General features: G+C 39.1%; 1 protein-coding gene across 5 annotated transcripts in view; it reads left to right on the top strand.

Annotated features, from left to right (window-relative positions):
* sfmbt2 (Scm like with four mbt domains 2) overlaps positions 1 to 19,171 on the top strand; it is a 221,350-nt gene that overhangs the window by 113,617 nt on the left and 88,562 nt on the right. For all 5 annotated transcript variants that reach the window (XM_043714123.2, XM_043714122.2, XM_087999352.1 and 2 more), the window contains one exon: positions 2,765 to 2,862. In XM_043714123.2, the coding sequence (XP_043570058.2) occupies positions 2,765 to 2,862 (98 nt within the window). The remainder of the gene's footprint in view (positions 1 to 2,764; positions 2,863 to 19,171) is intronic.

Here is a 19,171-nt window from a genome sequence, read left to right as displayed (position 1 = left end):
AAATGGTGAACTGAAACTCAATCTGCCTGCTCTGGGTGGATGGAAAAGATCCTGTGGCAGTATTTCAACTTCCACAACACATCCACAAATGAAAATTAAAAATGCATTCATCCAGTGCTGTTTACCACTACTGAAATTCTCAAAACAGTGTGCAGCTAAAAAGTATTTTTAAAGCATCACCACTATTTGTAATGTCAGGAATAGAAGGTCATTATTTTGGCATCTTGTGAAGTGAAAGCCTCAACATTGTTTTTACAATGTATCTAGTCATATTACCATGCTATTTGTGGGAACTTACTGTGTGCAAATTGGTTGCTACATTTCCCAACGTCAGTTAGGTAAAATTGCCAGAGTCTTACAAGACTGTAGGACTGCTTTCTCATTGGAGAGAAATGGCGAGTCATGATGCCATGGGAGAAGAGAGACTAAGAAGGAGAATCCTTCATGATAGCCTTAGCCAGTACAGAATTGAACTGTAGTATTACTCTGTATCGCAAGCCAGCAATTCAGCTAACTGACCCTCTATTCCTGACATTACAATGGTGGTGATGCTTTAAAATACTTTTTAGCTGCACGCTGCTTTGAGAATTTCAGTAGTGGTAAACAGCACTGGATGAATGCATTTTTAATTTTCATTTGTGGATGTGTTGTGGAAGTTAGAGAATAACAGGTGTAGGGTCAAATAGTAATTATGACAAGCAACTAAAACATTTTTGAATCGCACTGAAAAAGTGTCAATTGAAAACAGAAACTGAAAGTGAAATTGTTAAGCTTCCTTTTGAAGACGTTTGTATATTAGATACTATGAGTAATATTTTCATGTTTTTTTGTTTATAATGATATTGCAACTAATTTTAAAAGTATAATACTTGAAGCATAATGCTTCTTGATCCTATGGAAAATTTATTCATTAATGAAGTAGTTTCTTAATGTATAGTTGCTCATTCATAATAATTGAAATGATGGATATTAGTAATAATACAATTTTTACTTGAAAAAACTTGTCTTGCAACTAGTCTCAATTCCTGTTTTTTTATCATCGCATACACATCTTTTTGTCATTCACTTTGATGCCACATTGAGTTTGAATTCAAGGTAGACTGGGTGAAGTGTAGGTAAAATCAGGAACTATTTTCAGGCTTCAACTTTAAAGAAACAATGCTTGTTGTACATTAATACTACAAACTGCTATACCTGTTAATAGTGTATTTACTAAACTCTAATTTTGTGGTTGCATTAATTGAAGACTAATTATCGTTTTTATATACTCATGTCCATGTGCTCGGAGTATCTTCCAATGTTGTTCTTGTGTATCATGCATATAGCATGTTCTAATCCCACCCACACTGTGCCATTTTATGCTCAGTGAGGTGCAGCTCCATGACATCATCATAAAGTTGCTCCAGGTCCCTGAAACCATTGGACAGTTGTGGGATTGGAATTTATGGTCCTCAGCAGCCCTCAGTTAATTAAAACCTCAAAGTGAGCAATTAAGATCATCTTCCTAGCATCAGCACTAAGATTTTACCAGCAGAGGCCAATGACAAGATTCCAACCTGTGGGTTTTGTTCTGTGAGCTGGTGGCAGGAAGAATTTTCGCTCCAAAGCAGATCTCTAAGTCATTGGAGAATTTCCTTCTGGTTTCCATTGTCTCACATACCCCCATTCTACTTTCAAATTCAGAAACCTTTGATTTATCCATTGAGCTGAATTATTACGCAGCATGCCCCGTCTTTGCCTCACTGCAGTATTTGCTGTTGCCACCGCTTCCACTGATGCTAACAATACTGGAGCTCTTAAGGCCTCTGCTTTGGCTGATGACCAGCTGAGGTGGGACTTTCACCCCTCTCCACAGGAAGTCTCATCTCCCCCCTCTTTCTCCTGAAAACCAGATGTACAATAACATTGGGCATTTTACATCATTTTGTCACTCCTTTAGATGTGTTCCCCCTCATGACCAAAATGTCAGGATTGAAGGAACAGTGGCACTAATAAATTCCAGTCCATAGATTTGTACAAAGACGTGAATATAAGATGTCATACAAAATTGAGTTTATATTTATTTTGTATTTTAATTGTCACAGCTTTTCTTTAAATGTTGGGTCCTCTTCCAATTTATTAAATATTCAGTCTGCATTGGAATTGATTGTAGGTTACAAAAGTGAAATTTTATGTATTAATTACAGGAAATTTGGAAATGTCAATTTGTTTTTCTCGATGTAGGCCTTCATAAACCTTTTTGAACTTGCAATTTGAGCACAAAACTTTAAAACTGTTATAGATGGTGACATTTATTTCTATTTATTGACCCCTAATTATTCCATATTCAAACATAAACTTAAAGTGTACAAATGTGCTGTATTTCTTAAAAAATAACAAATTAAACTGGCATTAATATTTATGTTGTACTATTTAATCGTGACCTGCTTTTACTTGTCACCGACTCGTGAATTGCACTTTCCTTAGTTGGCAATATGTATAACTTGAGGTTCATTTTGTCAGTAAAACTTCATACTCGATAAGACCAAACACAAGTTAACTAGTATTGCAGTGAAATTTATCAATCTTGAATTTTAAACGTTAAAAATTGCAATCTAAGTTTGGAAAAATCCATATTAGCTAAACAGTGTGTCAGCTGGGAACAGCACTTAAAAAAATTGATGGATTAACAACTGTGAATTCACATAAGAATCTATAACTGCTTAAAAACCTTGGAGACTATGGTGGCTTGTTGATATAAATTATTTTGTGTGCTCCTTTGCAGAAATCCAGGATCTTAAAAGTGACACTGAATGGAAAGATGCCCTTGAAAAGGCTCTGTCTGAAGCTGAAAAATTCTCATTGCCTCTAGAGGTGTTTAAGGTAATCGTTAATTTAGTCTTCTAGATTTACAGAAAGTCAACTAATGCACTTGGATTTGCTGCTTAAAATTTCAAAATCTTCCAATATAATTAAATAAACTAAATTCTCACTTCAATGCCAGGTGACATTTTGGATTCAGTCTTAAGTACCATACAATAATGCGTGCAGAAAACTAGATAGTGTTGAATATGTCTACAGAGGAAAAAAAATTGAACATGTTTACCAGAAATGGGAGGGTGAATTCAAATCACTTGTAAGCTAATTAATTACCTAATCAATGTTGACAAGAGAAACCTATGTGTTTTTTCCATAAAAATTGCTAGGTTTGTGTGGGAATTCAAATTTAAACATCAATTTTAACCTATTGGAATTTATGCATTCAGATGTTTCCTCTTTATATAAAACGTAAAACTTTTTCAGGTAGCTTTTTGTGCTGGTTACACCACAATGCAACAGGCCTGGGGCCTGCTACAGCCAGTTTCTGCTTAAAAGGCACTCTGTGGAGATAGTAGAATATAGGGATAGTTTATTTTTCATTTTTACATTGGCAGGAATATTGGAAACATTCATCAGAGATTTATTTGATGTATAAATACTGGTATAAACCAGCCGTTAAAAAGTTCTATTTTTGTGCTGTGGATTCTGTGAAGACAATTTCTCACTTTGCAGCCACAAAATAATGAGAGTTGGGTAATGTGGCACAGAAAAAAATGCTGCTGTGGTTGAGTTCTGTACTTGGCAATACTGTGGCCAATTTTCCATTCCACTTTATCCACTAAGAGACTGGCTATAGCATCACAAGTGCAATTAGTAAATACTCTATGGTGCTGCAGCACTTTATCCAGTGAAATACTCCTACCTACTTTCTCCATTGCTGCTCTGCTTTACATCTGTGTCTGAAGTGAAAACCTGAATAGATCAATAAATCACAGAAAACTTTTTTAGGCTAAGAGGGATCAATGAATAAATTACCAAGAAAGATATAGAACTGGGGAAGAAAATGAGAGGCAGAGGCAATCGTAATGGGGTCAGATAGCATGGATAGGTACATGATGAGTGAAACTGATTCCTGCAGTGTCCACACTTGGAAAAGGTGACAGTAAATGTGGAAATGTGAATTTGCGCATGGTCCACTGTCTGAAGATAAAACATTTTGTAGCCAACCATGTTTTTTGAAGTGTTACCATTGTTGAATTATAGAAAATACCGCAAATTTGAAAATAACAAAATATTTCATAATTATATATATTATCAGAATTAGTATATTTCAGTGTCATTTGCATTGACTGCATAACATTGTGCTGTGAATTGGGCAGTGAGAATTTTTATAACAATGTTAAGCATTCAAAAACCAAATACTGCTAATGTTGGAAATCTGAAATAAGAATAGAAAAAGAAAGACAACCTCAACAAGACACGCAGTAACATCTGTGGGGAGAAACAGTTAAAGTTTCACGTCAGTGACCTGTAACCTGAAACATTTACTGTTTCTCTCCATAGATAATGCTAATCAGAGTGTGCACCAGGCTTTGGTTTAACTTCTCACCTGAAAGCTGATGCCTCCAATAGTCAAACTAAATTACTTGATCATGTTCCCAAAGTGAAGCTTCAACTCTCCTCTTTCTGACTCCGAAGATACTTTTCAGAATGACAGTGGGTTTTACTGGGGGTACGGTGTTTGGGTGGCAGAGTGCACAATTTCCAAATGGAGTAGCAATCTGATGTGATCAGTTACACTGAGACTTGGCCAAATCTAAATTTGGTTCCTGCACTGTCCACACTCAAAAAGGGTGACAGTAAATATGGAAATGTGAATTTGCAGGGGGTCCACTGTCTAAGGTAAAACATTTTGAAGCCACCTTTGTTTTTCTTTGAAGTGTTACCATTGTTGTATTATAGAAAATACCACAATCTTAATTTCACTAATTTCATTGAGGGTGGTACAATGTTGGTTTATCACCTTCGTGCTTTTCCTCCTATGGTTACAGCATTCCTCTTTCACTCCTCTAGGTCTCTTGCTGCAGCATTTTTCCATAAAGGGTTTAGGCCTCCTTTCTTTCCTTCCTGCCAGCTGCATCCCCGTTGGTTACCTCACCACATTCCTTCCTCTCTCTCTATGATGGATGACCTTATTATTGAAATCTCTTCTGGTTTCTTTCTTTTAAAATTCATGTTGTGTGCTGTGGGTGTCACTGGCTGGCCAGCATATATTGCCTGTTCCTAGTTGCCCTTGAGAAGGTGGGGGTGAGCTGCCTTCTTGAACTGCTGCAGTCCATGTGCTGTGGGTTGATCCACAATAACCTTAGGGAAGGAATTCCAGGATTTTGACCCAGCAGCAGTCAACAAATGGTGATATATTTCCAAGTCAGAATGCTGAGTGGTTTGGAGGTGAACTTACCGATGGTGATGTTCTCATATATCTGCTGCCCTTGTCCTTCTAGATGGAAATGGTTGTGAGTTTAGAAGGTGCTGTCTAAGGATCTTTGGTGAATGTCTGCAGTGCATACTGCTGCTACTGAGCGTTGGTGGTAGAGAGAGTGGATGCAGTGCCAATCAAGTGGGCTGCTTTGTCCCAGATGGTGTTAAGCTTCCTGAGTGTTGCCTCATCCAGGCAAGTGGGGAAAATTCCATCACACTCCTGACTTGGGCCTTGTAGATAGTGGACAGGCTTTGGGGAGTCAGGCAGTGAGTTACTCGCCGCAGTGTTCCTAGTCTCTGACCTGTCCTTGTAGCCACTGCATTTATATGGTGTGTCCAGTTGAGTTTCTGATCAGTAACTCCCAGGATGTTGATAGTGGAGGATTCAGTGATGGTAACACCATTGAATGTCAAGGGGTGGTGGTTAGATTTTCTCTTATTGGATGATGGTCGTAGCCTGGCATTTGAGTGGTGCGAATGTTACTTTCCACTTGTCAGCCCACGCCTGGATATTGGATCCCACCACCAGATATATATTTCCCTCCCCACCCCTATCCACTGTCCATAAAGACTGTTCCCTCCATGACTCCCTCGTTAGCTCCATGCCCACCAATCCACTCTCCCCACCTGGCACCATCCCAGGCACCTTAGGAATTGCAAACTCTGTGCCCACACCTCCCCCTCACCTCCATCCAAAGCCCTAAAGGAGCCTTCCACATCCATCAGGTTTTATCTGCACTTCCATACATTTCAGTTACTGTATCCATTGTTCCCGATGCAGTCTCCTTTACATTGGGGGAAACAGAACGTCTACTCTCAGAACGCTTCAGAGAACATCTCTGGGACTCCCATCCATCCAACGCCACCACCCCATGGCCCTCCCGCTCTGCCAGGAACTTGCAGGTCCTGAGCTGCCTCCTTTGCCACTCCCTAACCACCTGATGCCTTGAGGAATAACGCCTCACCTTCTGCCTCGGGACCCTCCAACCCCATGGCATCAATGTGGATTTCACCAGTTTCCTCATTTCCCCTCTTTCCCACCCCCACCCCCCCACCTTATCCCAGTTTCAACCTTCCAACTTGGCATCCCCCTCATGATCTGTCCTACCTTTCAATCTTCCTTCCCATGTATCCACTCCACCCTCCTTTCTGAACTATCACCATCTGAGAGTCTGTGTGGACTTATTGGGATCAATGGCCTGTTTCCACACTGTAAGGATTCTATGATACTTAATGGAAGAAAATATGTTGCCCTGATTTTATAAGAATACTATTCTAATTCATTTGTGGAATGCTGGCAAGGCCTGTATTTATTGATCATCTTAATGCAATTGTGTGGTTTGCTAGGCTGTTTTGGAGAATGGTTAAATCTCAGCCACATAGTTGTGGATCTGGAGTCTCTCACAAGCCAGCTAACGTAAGGATGTGACTTTGCTTGGTTAGCCAGAAAAATTAAGGATGGCATCAAATTGAAAGTAAGAAACACACTGTGGCAAAGATTAGCTTTCGACAGACAATTAGGAAAGTTTTAAAAACCAAAACAAATTGACCAAAAATAAATAAAGATGGAGAAAGTAAACTTTGAGAGTCAACTTGCAAGTAGCATCAAGATGGACAGCAAGAGATTCTTTAAATATATACAAAGGAAGAGAAGGCACAGTGATCATCAGTCCTCCGAGAATGATGCTTGGAAAATAATAATGGGGAACCAAGAATGGTAGGGAAGTTGAATAAATACTTTGCATCAGTTTTCACAGTAAAAAACAATTTATTGCAAAATTACTAAATAATCTAAGGGCAAAAAGAGGACCGAAAATAAATACAATATCTATCGCTGGAGAAAATGTTGTAAGTAAATAATGGTTCTAAAGATCAGTACGTCCTCTCGACCTGATGCGATTCATCTGAAGATATCAGAAGAAGTAGCTTCAGAGATGGTGAATGCACTGGTAGTAATTTTCCAGAAATGAGCAAAGGTCAGAGGAAAAGTGTTAATGTAACACCTTTACTTAAAAAGGAAAGAAGACAAAAATTGGGGAATGATATGCCAGTTGTTTAAGTCTGTTATTGGGAAAATGTTAGAGTGTATTATAAAGGATGTAGTAGCAGAGAATTTTGAAACACACATGACACACCTTGTGATCGTGAAGGAGAAATTTACCAGACTTCTTTTGAGGAGGAGCTGAAAATGTGTTGCTGGAAAAGCGCAGCAGGTCAGGCAGCATCCAGGGAACAGGAGAATCGACGTTTCGGGCATAAGCCCTTTTCCAGCAACACATTTTCAGCTCTGATCTCCAGCATCTGCAGACCTCACTTTCTCCTCTTTTGAGGAGGAAACAAACAGGATAAAGGGAAAACAGTGAAGGTAATATATTTGTAATTTCCAAAGGTGTTTGATAAGCTGCCACACATTAGGCTACTTAATAAGACAAGAGCCTATGATGTTGAAGGTAGTGTAGTAACATGGATAAAGAATTGACTAACTGATGGAAGACCGAGAATTGGGATAAGGGTGACATTTTCAAGATAGCAGCCTATAACTAGTGGTGTGTTGCAGGAATCAATGCTGGAGCTACAATTACTTATGATATCTATTAATAACTTTGGATGAGGAAAATGAATGTACTATAATCAGGTTAGCAGATGGTACAAAACTCGGTGGGAAGGCAAGTGGTAAGGATGAAACAGAGACTGCAAAGGGATATAGACAGGTGAAATGAGGGGGTAAAATCTTGGTAGATGGAATATAATGTGGGAAAATAAGATTATGCACGTTGGGCAAGAAGAATAGAGAAGCTGAATATTATTTAACTAGAGAAAGGCTACAGAAAGCTATAGAATGTAAGAATTTGGGAGTCCTTATCCATGAATTGCAAAAGGCCAGCATCCAAGAACAGCAGGTTATAAGGAAGGAAAATACAATTGTGTGTGTGTGTGTCTGTGTGCTTGCGCTTGGTAAAGTCTGTGTCTGTGAGTGTGAGTCTGAGAGTGTGATGGAGTATAGGCCTGTGAGAGGGTTTGTGGGTGTGTGAGAGAATTAACCACAATACTGTTGTAATTGATTTTGTTTTTGTTGTAATCAAAAATTGGCATCAAAGAAGTGAAGCACATCTAGGAGGGGTAACTAAAAACATTGTTGAAGAGTCAGGATTTTTAAGAGGTCTTAAAAGAGTAATGGAAACACCTGCAGATTTTATTTATTCATCTGTGGAACGTGGGCTTTGCTGGCTTAACTGTCATGTATTGCCCATTGCTAATTACCCAGAGAACAAAGTTTGTGAGAAGATTTGTAGCTCGGGTGCTCGTTGTTGTGGTTCTGTTTGCCGAGCTGGGAATTTGTGTTGCAGATGTTTCGTCCCCTGTCTAGGTGACATCCTCAGTGCTTGGGAGCCTCCTGTGAAGCTCTTCTGTGATCTTTCCTCTGGCATTTGTAGTGGTTTGAATCTCCCGCTTCCGGTTGTCAGTTCCAGCTGTCCACTGCAGTGGACCGGCAGATTCAAACCACTACAAATGCCGGAGGAAAGGTCACAGAAGCCCTTCACAGGAGGCTCCCAAGCACTGAGGATGTCACCTAGATAGGGGACGAAACATCTGCAACACAAATTCCCAGCTCGGCGAACAGAAACACAACCCAGAGAACAGTTAAGAGTCTGCTGTGAAACTAGCAGGTCAGGTCAGGTAAGGACAACAGATTTCCTTTTCCGAAAGATATTAGTGAACCAGATTTGGTTTTCACAACAATTGACAGTGATCACATGATTGTCATGAGACCAGCTTTTAATTCCGGACTTTTATTGAATTCAAATTTCTCCATCTTCAGTGATGCGGTTCAAATGCATGTCTCCAGAACATTAGCCTGTGTTGCTTGATTACTAGCTCAATGAAATTACCAGTAAATAATCACCTTCCCATGTTATTGATATAGATTTTTAATAGGGTTTTTTTTCCAGATTTATGGACTTAGTATTTACTGCCATTCTAGCTATGCTAATATCTATGTCATCCCAGATTTTTTTTTAAAAGGTAGACCCTGTGTGCTGGCTATGGCATTTTGTGAGTTGGGTTTGTTGCAATATCAACCACCATCCCACCAAGTGGTTCCTTGTATAAGATTTATAATGTTGGAGTTGAATTGAGTTTGTATACTAATTTTCGCAGCAGCCAATAGAGTGTAATAAAAAAGACTAAATATAATTATAAATGTAATTTCTTTATTTTTAGCAGTTGATTTCCCATGAACATTTTGAGGTTAACCTGGAGAAGATCCATAATTCACTGTATTAATAGAGAAATGCATAAGTAAAGAGACTGTTTAGAACTGTTCCAGTAATGGATTGCAACGTTAATTGACAGGAAATGGAATATTAATTGGCTTATCATTATGTCAAATACTGCACAATGCATTTTAATTTCACTGTTTCAATGTTCAGACTTGGCATGAAAATAATCACACTCATCAGGAAACCAACCAGAATAAGAAGATCTTTAAAAATTCTCTGAAAGCTAAAGGAAAGTGGGTATAATTGCTTTTCATGAATCCTTTATTTTGAATTATTTTGCAGAGGCACCAGTATTATATAGGCTATCTCCAGAATATTCGCAAGATTATGACATTCCTCAAAATATTTCATATTTTTGTAATTCTTTCTAGCTAAATAGAACTGATGTTATTCTTAGTGTTCTACTTGCCTTAATTCCTATGTTGGGAGCATTGCAGCACTAAAATATCAGAACTCTTGATTATCTGCTATTATTTCTTATCCATGAGGGTTTACCCTGTGTTTGGAAGGTTTGTATTATCTGCCCAACCAATCAAAAACAGATAATTGCTGGAAAGTCAGCAGGTCTAGCAGCATCTGTGGAGAGAAATCCCATTTAATATTTCAGGTCCACTGACCCTTCCTCAGAATTGTTCTTGGTGAAATTAACTGAAAAACCTACTCTTTCTTTTTGTTTTTTGGCTCATTGATGAGCTCTAATATTTACTGAGATTTTTAAAGTGCTTCAAAAACTTACCTAAAAGTTTGATGTACATATGGACTCATGGGAATAAGCACTTTATCAGCTGCTGTGCTAATCTTTGATCAGATGCAGATAAAGTCAGACCATAAAAACGTTATTGTATCAGTAACACCAAAAAGATGTCCAATAATGGACAGCTGGGATTGCGTTACAGGCAATTACACAAATCAATTAAGGATGCCGTGTGTGGGGGAGGTCTTCAGATGACATTATGAACTGAGTATAGATTGATTAATTAGCAGCTGAATCCTGTGTTTCTATTTTTAACATTTTTTTTGTTTGTTAACATCATCTTGATTAATTGAGACACATGTTGAATATACTCGCGGAAATATTATTGAAAATCTTAAATGAAGCTTACTTTATAAAGGAACAGCACTCCTGTACTGTACTGCCACTGTGGTGATGTTTTATATATGTATGGGGTTGCTAATTATGCCATATTTTTGATAGCAATAAATAAATGTTACCAACCATGTGATGGTAAAGTTTTCAAGAAATTGAGTACAAATTTATAGTATGTGCTTAATGTGTGAAAAAGACTAACTGTTCTGAAAATGTGCAGTAAATGTTTTAGGTATGGTTGGAGAAAGAACACCATGCAGCAGTTATGTTCTGAATGGATTTTTAATGCCTTACATATTTAGGAATGAGTAATAACAAGAGGCCTTTGCAGAAAGTCTATTCATCTTGCCAATCTGCCCTTTTAGATTGGCATTCTGCCAGCTTTGGTTTCGTTTTGTTTTTGCTGTAATTACATGTGGGATGCTGGAAAAAATGTTAGCATTGATAATGAAAAGCCCATTATTGACAAATGATTGCAACAGATGTGGCTGCAAAAAGATGAATTCTATTTTGTTTATAGATTTGCAATAACCCAATAAATTCTGCTGCTTTAGATGTTTTTATGTAAATCATTTATGAAATCCTAATTAATCCATAAGTTACACTTTCATCGCAAATATGGCCCTTTTTCTAATTATTTAGTTCATTACTTATAGCCATTCACATTCACTACTTGTATTGTCAATCAATTTGTTTTGCATCTTCTCAAATGTCTGCTTTGTACAAAAGTCTTACCAGTGTTTTCTATACTTTTGAATAATGCTTCAGCCCATCTTAGCACTTCAGAAAGTGCAGATATTTGTTAGAAAGCTATCGATCCTTAAACACGTTTAGATTAAAAACATGAAAAATATTAAATTACGCGGTATTTATTTGACATTTTGTACTCAAACGTTCATGGAGAAATGTGCAGTTTTTAAGGAAAAAAATCAGTACAGACTTTGGTGCAAGTTCAAATTAATTATTTACAAGCCACTGCTTGAAAATAGTTAATGTCACAGAAATATTTCTCGAACTTTCAGACCACTCCAAGGAGGAAAATTGATAGAGGAAAATTCTGTTTAAATCAAAGCCTAATCCTAAATTAAGAGTATTATACACATTCAGTTTTCACCTCACAGTAAAATGTATTTTGAGATGGTTTATTGCAAAATCAAATGTCTTTTTTTAAGTGCACTTAATAAGAGCATAAATTGTAGATCAACTGTGAGGAAATTGAACTTTTTGGTCGTTCTCCTGTGTGTTCTTTGGAATTGATTTTTCAGTTTTAGGGTGAGAAACTAATAAAATTTATCAACTGACTTTTTCAATCTCTGCATAAGTTGATGAAAATCAAAGTGGAAACAAATTTAGAAAGGACTGTATAATATAAATGTATGTGGAAACAAAGCTACTTGAGTATGACCAAGTGTGAGAGTATGAGAAGATATGATCAATGTAATAACTGCAAAGACAAGTAAAATGTTTGTGTCTGTAAGCTCTGTGCAACAATTTTTGCATAGCTGCAGATCAAATTGTTAAAGAAAATCACTGTAGTTGCATCTTTAAGACAGAAGGGGAGAAAGTGAGGATTGCAGATGCTGGAGATCAGAGCTGAAAATGTGTTGCTGGAAAAGTGCAGCAGGTCAGGCAGCATCCAAGGAACAGGAGAATCGACGTTTCGGGCATAAACCCTTCTTCAGGAATGAGGAAAGTGTGTCCAGCAGGCTAAGATAAAAGGTAGGGAGGAGGGACTTGGGGGAGGGGCGTTGGAAACGTGATAGGTGGAAGCAGGTCAAGGTGAGGGTGATAGGCCAGAGTGGGGTGGGGGCAGAGAGGTCAGGAAGAAGATTGCAGGTTAGGAACTCAGATTTCTCCAGTTTCCTCATTTCCCCTCCCCCACCTTGTCTCAGTCAAATCCCTCGAACTCAGCACCGCTTTCCTAACCTGCAATCTTCTTCCTGACCTCTCCCCCCCCACCCCACTCCGGCCACCTTGACCTCCTTCCACCTATTGCGTTTCCAAAGCCCCTCCCCCAAGTACTTCCTCCCTACGTTTTATCTTAGCCTGCTGGACACTTTCCTCATTCCTGAAGAAGGGCTTATGCCCGAAACGTCGATTCTCCTGCTCCTTGGATGCTGCCTGACCTGCTGCGCTTTTCCAGCAACACATTTTCAGCTCTTTAAGACAGAACCCAAACACTGAGAAACAAACCTATTGGGTATCTATTTTAATTACAGATGACAAGATTATTTCTACATTCATGATTAATGTTGTATCTAAGGATACTGAGGAAAGTAGAAATGAAAGTTGTGGAGGCACTGGCCTTAACTATAAACTCAGCAATGATGTCAGATGACTGGAAAATCGCAAATGTTACACCTTTTGTTGAGTTTAAAATCAGTTGGGGAACCATTTTGATGTAATAATGCAATACAAAATTAATAATAACTTAGATAAAGGGTTAATTCAATAAAAGCAGCATAGATTTGTTAAGGGCAAATAGTATTTAATAAATGGTTTTTGATTAGATAACAAAGGATTGGCAAAAGTCATGCAGTTCATATGATGCATATGGAATTCCAAACAGCATTTGATAAAATGCTGTCCTAGCCTGTCCAGGAGCAGGCTCGAACTGCCGATTGACCACCTCCTGCTCCTATCTTCTGTGTTTAAGTCCTTCTGCAGCTCCTTACTACTTCAACATTACCTGTCCCTCCATCTATTTTTGTGTCATCTGCAAATTTAGCAACAATGCACTCAGTTAATTTTGTCCAGATCTTTAATGTATAATGTGAATAGTTGTGGTCCCAATACGGACCGCTGCAGAATATGCTCATCACGCTGTCATCTTTAAAAAGGCCCCTTTTTCCTTATTCTCTGCCTTCTGCCAGTCGGCCAATCCTCTATTTGCACCATTACCTTAACCCAAAGACCATAGGCTCTTGTTTTAATTAGCAGCCTCCTGTGCAACATCTTGTAAAAAGCTTTCTGGAATCCAAAAAGACCATGACTACTGACTCTCCTTTGTCAGACTTGCTCGTTATCTTCTCAAAGAATTCTAACAGATATGTCAAGCGTGACCTCCCCTTAATGAAGCTATGTTAATTCAGCCCAATTTTATTCTACACTTTCGAGTACTCTGCAATCCCATCTTTAATAAAGGACCCTAAAATCTTACCAATGACTGAGGTTAGGTCAACTGGCCATAGTTTCCTGTCCTCTGTCTCACCCCCTTCTTAAGCAGGGCTGTTACATTAGGCATTTGCTTGTCCTCTAGGATCCTCTCTGACTCCTGAAAAATCACAACCAGTACCTCTACAATCGCCTCAGCTGTCTCCTTCTGAACTCTGGGATGTAGTCCATTTTGTCCTGGTGATTTATCCACCTTCAGACCTTTTCAGCTTCCCAACACCACCTCCTTAGTGACTGCCACTACACTCCCCTCTGCCCCTGAGTCTCTCGAAGCCTGATATGCTGATGGTGTCTTCCACCGTGAAAACTAATGCAAAGCACCTGTTCGGTTCTTTCACTATTTCTTTGTTCCACTTCACTACTAAACAGGCCACAACTTCAAAATTTGCCAATTATACAATTCTTGGCAGTACTAGGAGTTTGAGAAGGACTTGAAATGGTTCAGAAAAGACTTAGAGATGTTACCAGGGTTGGAGGATTTGAGGGAGAGGCTGAATAGGCTAGGGCTGTTTTCTATGGAGCGTCGGAGGATGAGGGGTGACCTTATCGAGGTTTATAAAATAATAAGGGGCATGGATAGGATAAACAGATGAGGTCTTTTCCCTGGGGTCGGGGGAGTCCAGAACTAGAGGGCATAGGCTTAGGGTAAGAGGGGAAAGATATACAGAGGAACCTAAGGGGCAATCTTTTCACGGTGGTGCGTGTATGGAATGAGCTGTCAGAGGAAGTGTTGGAGTGTGGTACAATTACAACATTTAAAAGGCACCAAGATGGGTATATGAATAGGAAGAGTTTAGAGGAATATGGGCCAAGTGCTGGCAAATGGGACTAGATTCAGTTAGGATATCTGGGCGGCATGGGTGAGTTGGCCAAAGGGTCTGTTTCCATGCTGTATATCTCTATGACTAGACAGGTTGGTGAAATAGGAGGCCAAATGGCAGATGAAATTTAATACAAAGAGGTGTGAAATTAATCACTTCAGTAAGAAGAATGCATGGCTACAATATAAAACAAAAGCATTCAAGTTGGTATGTGAGCAAAGGATCTGGGTACATGTGTGCATTAATTATTACAGGTGGCAGCACCAGACGAGAGAGCAGTTAATAAAATGTGTAGTTTCCAGGCTATCTTAGGTGGGTTCCAGGCAAAAGACTTCATGGGCTACTTTTATAATTTCTAGGACAAATAGGTAATTGATTACTTGCTCTGCTATATTAACTTAGAGTCATAGAGATGTACAACACGGAAACAGACACTTCGGTCCAAAGATGCCTTTTAAATGCTGCAATTTTACTGGCCTCCACTACTACTTCTGGTCGCTCATTCCACACATGCACACTGCATGAAAAGGTTTCCCCTTGGGTCTCTTTTATATCTTTCCCCTCTCCCCCTAAACCTATGCCCTCTATTTCTGGACTCTCGCATCCCAGGGAAGTGACTTTGTCTATTTATCCTACCCATGCCCCTCATGATTTTATAAACCTCCTAAGTAAGAGGGTTACCTTAGATTAGAATGGGATCTTGATCAGATGGGCCAATGGGCTGAGAAGTGGCAGATGGAGTTTAATTTAGATAAATGCTGATTTTGAGAAAGCAAATCTTAGCAGCACTTAGACATTTAATGGTAAGGTCTGAGGAAATGTTGCTGAACAAAGAACTTGGAGTGCAGCTTCATAGCTCCTTGAAAGTGGAGTTACAGATAGGTAGGAAAATGAAGAAGGCATTTTGTATGCTTTCCTTTATTGGTCAGAGTATTGAGTACAGGAGTTGGGAGGTAATCTTGCAGCTGTACAGGACATTGATTGGTGAGGCCACTTATGGAATATTGCGTGCAATTCTGGTCTTTGCTTATTGTTTAGTTCATTTACCTACAATCCCAGCTCATGTGATACCAGGCCTTTTGAACATTGTGCATACTAAGCTATTATTGTAGAACCTGGAACTTCCCCATTCTGCAAGAACCACGACTGAATATAGAGGCTCAGGCTTCCCAATCTATATCCTTTTCTAACCTGCCTTTCATGTACTCTGGCAAGAAACCAAAGAACTAAAGTAATATAGTAGAATTGCAATAACTCAAAAGGATTCAGGAAGAATAGTCACAATCTCCTGAAAATTCAATTGTTCTTACTCTCAACCTGATGAAATGAAGAACTCCAAGATGTACAGAGAATAGTCAGTTTTGCATGGTCCTTTGAAAAGGATATTTGGCAAATTTGGTTGTATTCTTGACAAGCAATTAACAAACTTTCACATAAACAGGTATTGCAAAATAGTATGCTTTCTCCAGGAATCAATTGTATCCAATTCCACCAAGCTCAAGTCCAACAAAACATTATAATTTTGTCTTGTACAATGTGCCCACATTAACAAAACATTATAGAAAAATTCAGAGTCTTGAGTGCTATGAAAGCACATAATAACAGGAAAGCAGAGGAAATTTGTGGAACAGGCTATCATACTAATTAATTTTAGGAAAATTCATGTGAGACATCACAAACTTCGAATTTCTTGAGGAAACCTTCCATCTTACCATGTGAATAAAGTCAAGTTCACACCCTATTCCATGTCTGAATTTGAACAGTGGTCTGGGATGCTTCAAGGTAATTCATGTTTACTTCATTAAAGCAGATTAAAACAGTTAGGATTATTCTGAAGTGCAAAATGTAGTTAGATGATGCCACCTATGTAATTTTGCTGTCTGGGAATTTAAAGAAATTTGCTTTTTAAGATCTTAAATGAACAGTTTTCAAATTCATGCGTTCTGAATTATAGTTAATCATACTTCAGAAGCAATTGTAATGTCAAAACTAATTTTTAGCAAAATGACTAACAGACAAGGAAAACTTTCTAGCATTCGAAGGCAGCTTAAATCAAATGTTCAGGACTGTTTAGAACATAGAAGATTGAACAGTACAGCACAGGCACGGGCCCTTTGGCCCATGATGTGGTGCTAAATATGATGCTAAATTAAATTAATCCCTTTTCCCTGCCCTTGGTTCATATCACTCCATTCCTTGCATATTTATGTGCTTACCTAAAAGTCTCTTAAATGCCCCTATCATCTCTGTCTCCACCACTACCACCGCTGGTAGCACATTCCAGACTCCAACACTCTGAACAAAACAAAAAGCTTGCCTCTCACATCTCCTTTGAACTTTCCCCCTCTCATCTTTAATGCATGGTCCATAGTATTAGACATTTCAACTCTAGGAAAAGGATTCTGACCATCAATCCTATTGATGCATTTCTAATTTTATGGACTTCCATTAAGTCTTGCCTCAGCTGCTCCAGAGGTATAAACCCAAGTTTTTCTAGCCTTTCCTTATAGTTTATACCCTCTAATCCAGGCAGTATCTTGATAAACCTCTTCTACCCCCTCTCTAAAGCATCCACATACTTCCTGTAATGGGTCGACCAGAATTCAATGCAATACCTAAGTGTGGCCTAACCAAAGTCTTATAAAGCTGCAACATGACATCCCGCTTCTTGGTCACAATCCCCCAACCTTAATCTCCTCTCCGGCCTATCACCTTCTCCCTCACCTTCATCTACCTATCGCATTCTCAGCTACCTTACCCCCAACCCCACCCCCCTCCCATTTATCTCTCAGCTTCCCCCCCAAAGCCCAGCCCAGCCCAGCCCACAAAACATGCAGGTCCTGAGCTGCCTCCATCACCAAAACCTTACCACCTGATGCCTGTAGGAAAAGCGCTTCACATTCTGTCCTGGGACCCTGCAATCACACAGCATCAATGTGGATTTCAACAGTTTCCTCATTTTCCTCTCCCCCCATATTATCCCACTCCCAAGCCTCCAACTCGGCACCACCCTCCTGACCTGTCCATCACCTTTCCCATCTATCCGCTCCACCTTCCTCTCTCACCTATCACATTCTCCCATACCTTCATCGACCTATCGCATTCTCAGCCACCTCCCTCCAACCCCGCCCCGTCCCATTTATCTCTGTCCCCTGGCCGACAAGCCGCATTCCTGATGAAGGGCTTATCCCCGAATCCGATTCTCCTGCTCCTCGGATGCTGCCTGACCTGCTGTGCTTTTCCAGCACCACACTCTTGACTCTGATCTTCAGCATCTGCAGTCCTCACTTTCCCCCAACCAATAAAGACAAGCATACCATTTGCCTTCTTTACCACCCTATCTACTTGCAAGACCATTTTCAGGGAGCAATGGATTTGAATCCCAAGATCCTCCTATACATCAACCATTTGTCATTTACTGTATACTTTTCCTTATTTATTTCTAAATGATTGTATAAAGCAACAAAGTTTGCTGAAGGAATTTCTTCAATTGATTCTTTACATAAGATTACACAAATCTTACAAGTATATAAAGTATCAATTGAATAAATCATTAGTAAAGTGGGAGTAATTTTAACCCCCAACGAATGAGGTGACAGAGAAGTGGGGGAGGGGCGATCATTAGATTTGTGACCTCTGACCTTAGCTCGCTACTTGGATGGCTGTGCCTGTTTTAATTATGACTAAAACTGCAGTTTGAGTGGCCTGATCTTGAAAAGCAGGTCAATAACTTATAATTAAGTGAGGTTTTGTCTATGATCTTTTGTCTATGATCAGTGATTTGAAATTATGCCACCCATATGGATACCCAGAGTTTTGGTAACGACAGGGAGGTAGACACAATATGATTCAGCGAGTTTGTGTTTTATTTAAGGGCTGAGAGGAGCAAGACTACTTGCCTGAAGGCCCTCAGGTGAATCTTTTGGTGATTGGCCGACCTCATCCTCTGCCACTGCAAAATCACAATCAGAGGTCCTGTGCTGCAGCCATTTACCTGTGGCCTCACCATCCAGCAGCTCGACATCCAGCAGCTAGCTAGTTATCAAACAGGAAACTGAGTTTAAAATTAAATATAATGTCACACTGTTAAAATTTGGCGGTATCTCCCTCTTCCCACACTCCCCTGATAAGAATTTAATGTGTTGTCTTTTGATATATGCAAATTGTTAGACTCCAAAAAGCTTTTAAAACACATGATTATGTGCTTAATATTTCTGGAATTAGACTAGTATGTCTAATGTAACTCTTGTGTATGTCAAGAGTTTGTAAAAGGTTTCACTCAGAACAAAGGATTTAGAAAAATATTTCAATTATAATTTAGAAGGCAAACAAATAATTAATGTACCTACAAAGATTGTAAATCAGTGGTTTGAATGAGACAAATAGAACTCATCAAATCATGTCATTTCTGGAATACAATCAATCAAAACCCTTGTTGTCTCTTTCGGGGTAGCCCATTTCCAACACTTTTTCAATATTGATTGTAATCTCAAAAAGTAGATACCTAAGATGCTGAATGGACAATATTG

Source organism: Chiloscyllium plagiosum, unplaced genomic scaffold (genome assembly GCF_037043375.1).
Source record: "Chiloscyllium plagiosum isolate Xiang-an unplaced genomic scaffold, Cpla_swu_hap1 HiC_scaffold_23, whole genome shotgun sequence".
Taxonomy (NCBI): Eukaryota; Metazoa; Chordata; class Chondrichthyes; order Orectolobiformes; family Hemiscylliidae; genus Chiloscyllium; species Chiloscyllium plagiosum.
The sequence above is the reverse complement of the archived record's forward strand: the minus strand, read 5'-3'. Positions and strand labels throughout refer to the sequence as shown.